This window comes from Argentina silus, assembly GCF_951799395.1.
Source record: "Argentina silus genome assembly, chromosome: 5".
Classification (NCBI taxonomy): domain Eukaryota; kingdom Metazoa; phylum Chordata; class Actinopteri; order Argentiniformes; family Argentinidae; genus Argentina; species Argentina silus.
Genome location: NC_139659.1, coordinates 9,380,932 through 9,390,419, shown reverse-complemented (window position 1 = coordinate 9,390,419; position 9,488 = coordinate 9,380,932). Strand labels below are relative to the sequence as shown.

Genomic DNA, 9,488 nt, shown 5'->3' with positions numbered 1-9,488 from the left:
AGTAAGACTGTGACATGAAGAATAGACCTTATGTATGATTCATATAATCCATACGATCATGTAGAACAATCTACCATGACACATAATGTGTAGGCTACAGCACAGCACTGGCTAACATAGGAATACACATACATACCTCCTTTTGTGAAAAACACAACAAATATCTAGTAAGCCATTCATATCAGCTGCCAGTCAAGTTAACCGAGTATGTTTGCAGAGTTGTCATAATCATTTCTACGGTGAGTTCAGTTTACCAACCACATTTTCAGACAAACATTTCCTTTGAGTCCAACATAGGACTGTTGAAGTCTTTATTTGACACTATCCCTCCTCTATAAGTTGAGTCTGTGTGTCTATCAGATGCATTTCTCCTGTAAACTCAGGGTCTCATCTGTAAAGGTCACATGTAGTGTCTGGTCCTTGGGGCTCAGTGGACCCCTGCTCAGAGGTGAAGGGTCAGCCGGGCCACGCTGCCTCCCTGATGTCCTGACCTCTAAAGGGCCATGCTTAGCGTCCCTCAGAAGGCCCTGGCCTTCTGCTCTCTGGAGGTCTTGGAGCAGGGAGCGCTCCACGGCTGGGGGGCTGGGTCTGCCCTGGTCCCCTGCCCTGAACCCCCCGACGCCCCCGTCAGTGCTCTCAGGCAGGTAGAGGAAGGTCTGGGAGGTGCTGATGACGTCCCTTAGCTCACGGGACGCCAGCGACGGGGAGTCCCGGGACACGATGGAGGAGTTGTGATGGCCGTCGCCACAGCGGAACTGGCCCCGGCCTTGGCCACGCCCCCGGCCACCCATCCTGCAGAACAGACACTTGATCTTCTCCACAAGCTTCAGCAGCACTGTCTTCCTCAGCAGGATGTAGATCCAGGGGTCCAGGATGGGGTTGACTGAGGCCATCCGGATAGCGTGAAGGTCTCGGTTGATTACCTGGGTCCGGTACAGCTGGTTCACAAATATTCGAAGCTGATGAGGAAGGAAAACAAAATGACTGGTTACATAGTGTATGGTGGAGGTGCTGACCTGAAATCTACTTTTTCCACATATTTATTGGGATTCACCTCAAGCACCACTACTCAAACATGAATAACTGTAGCAGGTTATTGCTGAACATATAATATACTGTTTCAACATAAAATATTGTACAATATGGGCTATGAACCATGGTGTGATGTTGGCATATCATAATATGGGCATTGGAGCATATAGAGTAGCACTCTAGCACTAGTATGTGCTGATTGACAGCAACACATGAACGGCACAGATCCACAATCCTGCCCCCACATTGATCATCACCAAGTCTTTGACCAATGTATTTTCCTAAAGTCCAATCAACAGCCATCTCACATTGGCAAAATAACCAGAGCGTTGTCAGGGCCAGGATTACAGGTGACAAATACTGTACTTTAACTGTAATACGGAAGGAACGTTTTTTTTCTGATCATTGATTTTTGACAAGGTTCTCACAATTTCTGTCTTTCAGTTCATTTCTTATTTTCTTTTTTTGCTGGTGTGCTTTTCAAATATACGGGATGTTCTGTCACTGCTGGTCCTTTATAGCTCTCCTTTGTGGCTGCTATTGAGCAGCAGCATCCAGAAGGTCTGACTCTGGCTTTTTTACTGTGCTGATGCTCTTTAGCTATGCTGAAACTGATATTTCTACCTGGCAAAGATGCTGACATCCTTGTACCATATCTTACGACTTGTACAGATACAGTATGCTACCACTACTATTAATGGCACATTCACATTTACATATCTGAAGGTGTTTAGGTGTGAGGGTTCAGACACACACACACACACACACACACACACACACACACCTTTATACACTGCAGTTCTTATGAATCCAGTCTTTTTAGCTTTTCCTTAGTCCCTATCTTTGTTATGAAGTACTCAAATGTAATACCATAGATGACTTTGCATTTAAGTTAAATGTTTATTATTCCTGTTTGCCTCAAATAGACGATAAAAAAAGTGCTTTCAAATGTAGCCCACCAACACTAAAAAAAACGCAAACATAAGGTTGCGGATTGGTATCTGCAATGACCTCTGGTCATTGGATAAGTATACCTCGTTTGAATTGTATTAGTGTATTAGTGTATTAGTATTACAGTAAGCCCTATTACACCTTATCTAATATGATATACTATAACACAATATAATATAGTACAATTTAATGTAGAATATCATGTTATATAATAACAGACTATTGTGTATAGTCTAATATAATATTAGTTCTGCATACAAGGGAGCACGCTGCACGTTGGGAGACAGAGACACAGTAATAACAGCATAATAAAACAAAATGCCCCATTGTCGATTGGCGGTTAATTAACCGAATCGTTGAGCGTGTTCCTTGGACGCGTTGGCTCCTGTGCAGGTGTAGCGCAATAAGCGCATAGGCTGTAGGCCTACTCTGCACCAAAACTTGTAAATGTATAACGGTCAAGAAAACATTGATGGTTTTGAAAGCTGCATGTTTGAACATGTGTTTTTACCCAGTAATCCACATGGGTTTCTGTGTGCCCATAAAGACGACCATCATGTTGCGCAAAACCACACCATGCAAATTATAGCAATAACCCTTTGGCCGGGCGACAGGTAATGTAGTTTACTTACCACTAAAGGTATGGAGCAGATAAGAACCACAGCTGAGGTTGCTATGAGTAAAATGACCATTTGGATCTCTGCGCCGGCCAGGCGTCCAAAACTCCGTCTGCGCCTCAGGTCCGCTATGCGCCCCTGGTCAGTGCCAAGCGATGTCCTGCGGATGAACCGTTTGTGCATCATGATCAAAGCCCCGCACACCATCACGTTGCATATGACCGTGGAAAGGATGAGAAACGAATTCACCCCAGCGTACATGTAAGAGAACGCAGCGTGTGTGGACGTGTTAGTCCGCCAGTCAATGAAACACCAGGTCTTTGGGAATTGAAGCTTCACCTCTCCCAGTCCCATGCTGGGCAATGCGCAAAAGAGCACATTTGAAATGTAGATGGCCACAAGCGTCAACGCGGCAAGTCTCTGGTCAACGTAATGGTTGTAGAAATACGCATGGTTGATTGCAAGGTACCTCTCAATGGACATGGCAAATATAATGCTGAGCTGGGCTAGGAAGAAGAAGAGGAGGATGAATCCAGAGTACTGACACAGGGGCGCTCCCCCTGGCCAGGACCCTTTCATATAGGTGGCGATGGTGACGGGGCTCGCCAGCAGCGTGCCCAAAAGGTCGGTCACTGCAAGGCCGCACACGAGCGTGTAGAAGGTGGTCTCTTTCTGTTCCTTTCGAGACTTTCGGAGCACCACGATGGCGATGACATTTCCAACCACTCCGAATATGAACATAATGACCGGAATAGTGGGATCCCGGGACTGACCTGTCATTGTGCCGTTATTCATATCGGTAACTAATTCTCTCACTGTCTTTGAATAATGAAATTGTCACTGAAGAAGTGTCCTGTCAATTCGCATGTGGTTATCCCCTCCGTTTGTGGGCAGTCACCAAAAAAACGCAAATCCATACTTCTCCAATTTCCATTTTCATTGCCAACTTTACGCTCTTGAAAAACTCCAATAAACGTTTCTGTATTCGAATCTGTTGTTAACAGGTTGCAGTTTCCACGTTAATATTATCAAGCTTCAGGTTTTGACTTCTGGTGTTTCTGTTTAATGAGTGCTGCACACAGCGCTGTTCCAACAGTCCACTCACAAGTGGAGCTTCTTCTTGGGGCTGGTGATCAACTCCTCCTCCGTCGCTCCACCAGTAAGTTTGAAACAAACGCTCCGCACTCGTACTGTAGCCTACCTTACGCAGCAGACGATCCTACGTCAGAGGGCCATGAGATGTGTACCACAGCATCCCTATTTTTTGTTGTTTGTTTACAAATCGACTTACAATAACCCTAATGTAGGCTACCTAGTGTATATGCATGCCTTATGGTTTATTTAGTTTTCTAGCTTCACGGGTGTATTTTGGAGACCACTCTGGTATTACCCATAGGCCTACCTAACCATTCATTTTAATGAATAGGTTTACGCTCCTTATCACACTCTTGTTCCTCATAGCCCACACCTTTAACGGTCGAAACACCAAAGTTTCCAGTTTCACTGTGCGTCATTAAAGAGAAATACAGAGAAAGGCCAGGTATAAATAATCATCACTGACATCACCTAGGTGGTGAAGGTCATAACAATGTGAATTCATAGAGTGGAATTCCTTCACCGTTTTTCCCGACAACTATGTCTGAAAATACATAAGTTCACGCAATAAGTCTACCGTAACCGAGAAAATGGTGTTGAATTGCAGTGATGTCACATGCTCCTGATCCTTTTTTTTGTGGTTCGCTCTCTCCATTGCAGTGAAAGGTGCGTACTAATAATGCGTTTATAAACTGTAACCGCAGTCTCCAAAAGGCAGCAGCCCACTGTCATCTGCGGCAGAGCTCTGAACCCCGGACATCTGCTTCCAATTTACACTATTATTTATCCCCTTAGTGATTTGCAATGAGACTTTAATAGGAATCATAAACCTGTGGTAATTCAATACTACTTCTCTGTTGATTTTGTTAATACTGTGCCTGTCATGGAGTTTATGCAACAGGGCCAGATAGTGAAAGGTCATTAAGACTCCAGTAAGTGACGATTATTACCATTCAACACAAATAGAGTGTCTTGATGTAGAAGTCAGTGATGAAGTAGTGGACTGAACTTTGGATACGCACGCCAGTAAAAAAAATGCCAAAGTGAACATTCTATTATCGTGTGTACTCTCCATGAAGAAGTTATTCTATTCACTGATTTTGCTGACTACAAAAACGAATGCTGTTTTAAGCAATGGTCCATGTCACTTGTCTTTGTTGATTAAGTTGTATTATTGCCATTACCCCACAACACAGGCAAAGACACACACACACACACACACACACACACACACACACACACACACACAGCGGTATGCAGAAACATGGCAGATACTGCAATGCAAACCCCACGGCAGTTTATCAGTCTAAAAGTACATTTACATACAAACATGTATATCCACCATACCATATGTGGACAAAAAACACACACACAGACACACGCACACACGCACACACACACGCACGCACGCACGCACGCACGCACGCACACACACACACACACACACAAAGTAGCTGTGAGTGCCAGGCCTGCTGTGTTTAGAATGTAGAATTTCCATTAGACTTGAAGGCTGTGAGTATTAACCTTGAGTTCCCTGGCCTGGCACCACCATTTATCTCTTTAGGTAGTAAATGTACAGAGGAGACGAGAGCTCAGCCTCTTATACTTCCACTCTTGGAACACCCAACTCAGCAACATTACAAGACACATCTCACATGATTCACTATCATTTGCAATGAGTAAGGGTGCCATCGAAAATGATTACCTATCCATATCCACATATTCAGAGCAAACTAGAGTTTTCATTGTAACAGTGGCCTTTCTGATTCACGGTCAACATTTTGTACCTCATGGAATCATGGATCATTTCATGTGCTCTATCACCGACTTTGATAGATGTAATATGATAATTCATATTGTTTAGATATACAATCCATAGGTTAAGCAATGTTTAGAAATGGCCGTGTAAAACAACCCTTAGAAGGTCTGTTCCAGAGAATAGGGAAATGCTGACTGCAGATTTCTCAATATCATGAGAAAGCAATCAAAACAAGAAGTTCAGGAGCCTGTGTCTCAATATTTAGCTTGTGACTGTTATACACACATTCAAGACAACCTTTTGTGACGGGTGTTGTCACCTTGTATATGAGTCAGTTCTATTGATTACTTTTGTTGTGTCTCAGACAGTGCAAAAACCTATGGATTTATTTATGACATCTATGATGTCACCAAATGACATCAATGGCCCGAAATAATGAAAAGCATTGGCATTTGTGGTGAAGCAGTTGACATAAAACTACGTCATTCATGTCAGTAGAACCATGAAAGAGGTACCTTTGAGATGTGTGAAACCTAGTTCAGATCAAACACTGAACATATAGTTCAATCGTGAAAAGGAAGGGAAAAGTTTTTTTTTGACTCATAACCCACACTTTCCAGCCATATTGTTTCGGCTTTGTTTCTCGATCATAGAAGTAGAATAAATAGATGAGACATACCCATTTGAAGCAGCACTCAAAGTGTGAAAACCAAGCTGCTTTATGTCTGGGTCTTGATAACATTTCAACATCACATTTACAAGGATAGGTTTTTTCAGAATTGCTTCTTTACAGAAATATGAACATACAGATTTGCTTCTTTTCTGTCTGCTATATATCTACATGGTCAAAGAGAAATGACGTGAACATGTCAAGAGGAAGTTCACAAGGTCGTAAACATCCAGGGTTATTTATTATCTCCTGTTGCTTCTGAGAATGCACATGAATGCGCATGAAACCTCCAGTACATCAAACCTCAAGTCTCATGTCTCAATCTCATTTCGATCATATCCTGTATCAGCCCACAGTACAACTCGTGTTTGATAACCACAGATCTCCCATCTTACCTTTGTATTGTGTTTCACTGCAAACTGAGAAACTACACAGAGCACCCTCTCTCTTATTGTTGGGCCTCAAATTACTCGTCATAAAATGACTACTGTATGACTAACGCAAATAACTAGTCATCACAACAGGTTATTATTATTTACATTGCGCATTATGCAGTCTAGAAACAGCAAACATTATGTTAATATGTGTAAATACAATACAAAGCCAATGAGGAGTATTGATTACACCAGGCTCAGTTGGTGAAACAGGGATTGAGTTCAAACACTCTCTTAACACTACGCATAGTGGAGTCATAAAGAGAACTAGCCCCTGTTACCAAGATTTTGCAGGAGACAGTGAAAACATAATAACACTTACAGAAACATTTATCAACATATTGACTGGGTTATTGATTTATAATAATGAAAGAATGTACAATGCTGTCAGTTTTATGAAGAAAAAAAGTGAAAACAAATTCATTTTATTGATTGTCAATTCTATGTTCCTCTCTTCTCCCTGTCCCTGGTATCACACAGATTCAGATGGGAACACAGGGTTTGAGAAAGACGTTCATTGGGTTCATGCTTCACTGGTGTCATTTTCCATTTCCCTATAAACTGTTTAGTGTTGTATAACTCTCTGTGTTTTCAAGTTCAAAGGATGTTACTCACTGTCCAAATATGATGACACTCACTTAATCCATTTTGTTTTCGGTAAAAACAGCTGCAAGAAAAACAATATTTAGATGTTTGTAACAACATTAGTCAGGATGTTGACAGTGTAATGTTAATAAGGTTAATCAAATATAACCAGCCAGCCTATTATTTGTAAATTGGCATAGGTGAAACCATAGAATTTCGCACAGAGAAAGGAACGAGACTGCCGTCTCAGCCATTTCCATTCAACCTGCCTGGAGCTGCCGGGAGGACGCCAAGGCCTGTCAGGATGAGAGGAGACCCTGACAAGTGGTACATTGATTTCCAGCCTAAGCCCTAGCCACAAACCGGCTATCTGAGGTGGTTTTGGCCCACGCAGCTCTTACAGTAAGCAGCTTCCAGCCTGATCTCCAGCCCGAGCCCCAGCCCAAGCCCAAGCCCGAGCCCCAGCCCGAGCCCCTACCGGCCCTGGTCCCCCCTTGTCCCTGGACTTTGTCATGGGATTACCTCCATTCCAAGGGCTGGCCACTGTCTTGGCGGTCGCCAAACTGACCGACTGCGTGGTGGTCACTCGGGTCCCGCGGCTGGTGCCACTCCTAAGGGAGGGGGTACTGTCACGGTTCCGTCTGGCCACCAGAGGGCGACAGAGATCGCCCCCAGAGACTATTGGCTCACAGGTGTTGCCCATTACTAATTAGGACCCTTCCCTATAAGAAGTGTGTTTTTCTGTTATTCCTTTGCCTTGATATCTCTTATGTTGTGCTCCAGCCTTCCAAGCCTTCCTTAGTTTATACCTTTTGTTCCTCTATCTCGAGTTGTCCTGGTTATTAAGGCTATATGCCTTTCATCTGCTTTCCCTCGTCTGGCCTCCTCTTTGCTCATGAGTCCGACACCACACACTCTGTTACTCACATTCTCCTTGACCTCTTCCTGTGCCTCTTGGACTTTCTGTCTCATCAGAAATGGTAAGGCTAAGAGAGGAAATGTCAATGGTGGTCCAGCATAACAAAACAGGTCCTTAGCACTTGTGTGAAACAATACAGGCACTTGTGAGTTGGGTAGAATAACCATATTGAATTACTAAATTGTAGATGACTAGCTAATGTAGCTAATCATAGCCTTGTGACCTGTTTAATGGTCAGAGCTTTTACTTTTATCAGGACCAAAAGCATTTGATTGAAACTACCATTATATGTAGCATTATAGAGTAGCAATGCTTTGGTGCTGTTCCTGATGACTACCAGATGCTAACAATTTCCGTAAGACGTTCCATTGAAGTGGGTTTAGACAAATTAAGCTCAATTTAGGTAAAAGGAGAAGAATGGGGGCGGAGTCCACATAAGTCATTGTTTCCTATACTGGCCATGACAGTGGCGTTGAATCCAACCACACTCAATCACTGACTGCTCGGCATCCACGTGCTGCTGCTCCATTCCTCCCTCAAAGGATGTTTGTGTGTTCCCAGATGCAGGATGGGAATATCACCAAAGATTTAGATATTTCCCAGACGACAAAGACAGGTCTGGATAGTTTGTAGAGAGGACATCAGGCTTCAGCCAGTCACCATTGTGTACAATCAGGTTGAATAATGCCGCCACAGGGTGAGATTCTATGCCTGAGAGGCTGTGCTGGTTGTTGTTATGGGTGATTTGTTCACATGTAACATTTTTTAAGGTCCTATTGAATGCTATGTGCTATCCTTCCAATTCGTCCATCTACATATTGTTCTTGCTAAAGGACTGACAGAATCATGTGACTATATATGCATCATATACAACAACACAACACAACACCCAGAACCTGGAAAACAAGCAGGTGCTTGGCTCACATCCCAGGCAGTAATCTCTCATCCATAGAAAGAGCCACAGCCTGGCTTTCCATTGTAAACAATGACTTATGGAAGTCACATGTGCATGAAAGTGTGTGGAAAGCTGAAAGTTAAGAGTGTTTGTTTACTTTCATTACGATCTGAAATGTTGTCCATATGATTATCACTGTTACTGCAGTTTCTGAGCCAAGATTAACCTTGGTTTGAGGACATGAAAGGGTTGCATTAGTGGAGAAATGCTGAGTGTAAAAGAAGAAAATGTTACGAGAAGTTATACCAGCCTGGGAAAGTCAGAGAAATTGTTTTAGTCCCTGGAGAGCTTTCCACAGTAATCCCCCCTCATTCTCTCCTAGACACAGAGCTGGTCGCTGTGAGTCAGGTCATGTGATGGGGACGTTGACCTAAGATTCTCAGAGCTGGTTTGATTTGCCCCCAGGGAGCCAATGAAAACACATTAAAGAGTAAACCGTATTGGCTGTTGAAGGATAATTACACCTTCCTT

General features: G+C 43.2%; 1 protein-coding gene across 2 annotated transcripts in view; it reads right to left on the bottom strand.

Moving 5' to 3' along the window:
- Positions 1–3,687, bottom strand: part of ptger4b (prostaglandin E receptor 4 (subtype EP4) b) — a 164,012-nt gene extending 160,325 nt beyond the window's left edge. The window contains exons 1-2 of one of the 2 annotated variants that reach the window (XM_083670648.1): positions 2,616–3,687; positions 321–959 (exon numbers count right to left, since the gene is read on the bottom strand). In XM_083670648.1, the coding sequence (XP_083526774.1) occupies positions 357–959; positions 2,616–3,395 (1,383 nt within the window). In that variant the 5' untranslated portion in view covers positions 3,396–3,687 and the 3' untranslated portion in view covers positions 321–356. Of the gene's footprint in view, positions 1–13; positions 960–2,615 lie in introns of those variants that run through there. The other variant, XM_083670647.1, reaches the window with a different exon arrangement.
- Between the last annotated feature and the right edge of the window lie 5,801 nt (positions 3,688–9,488).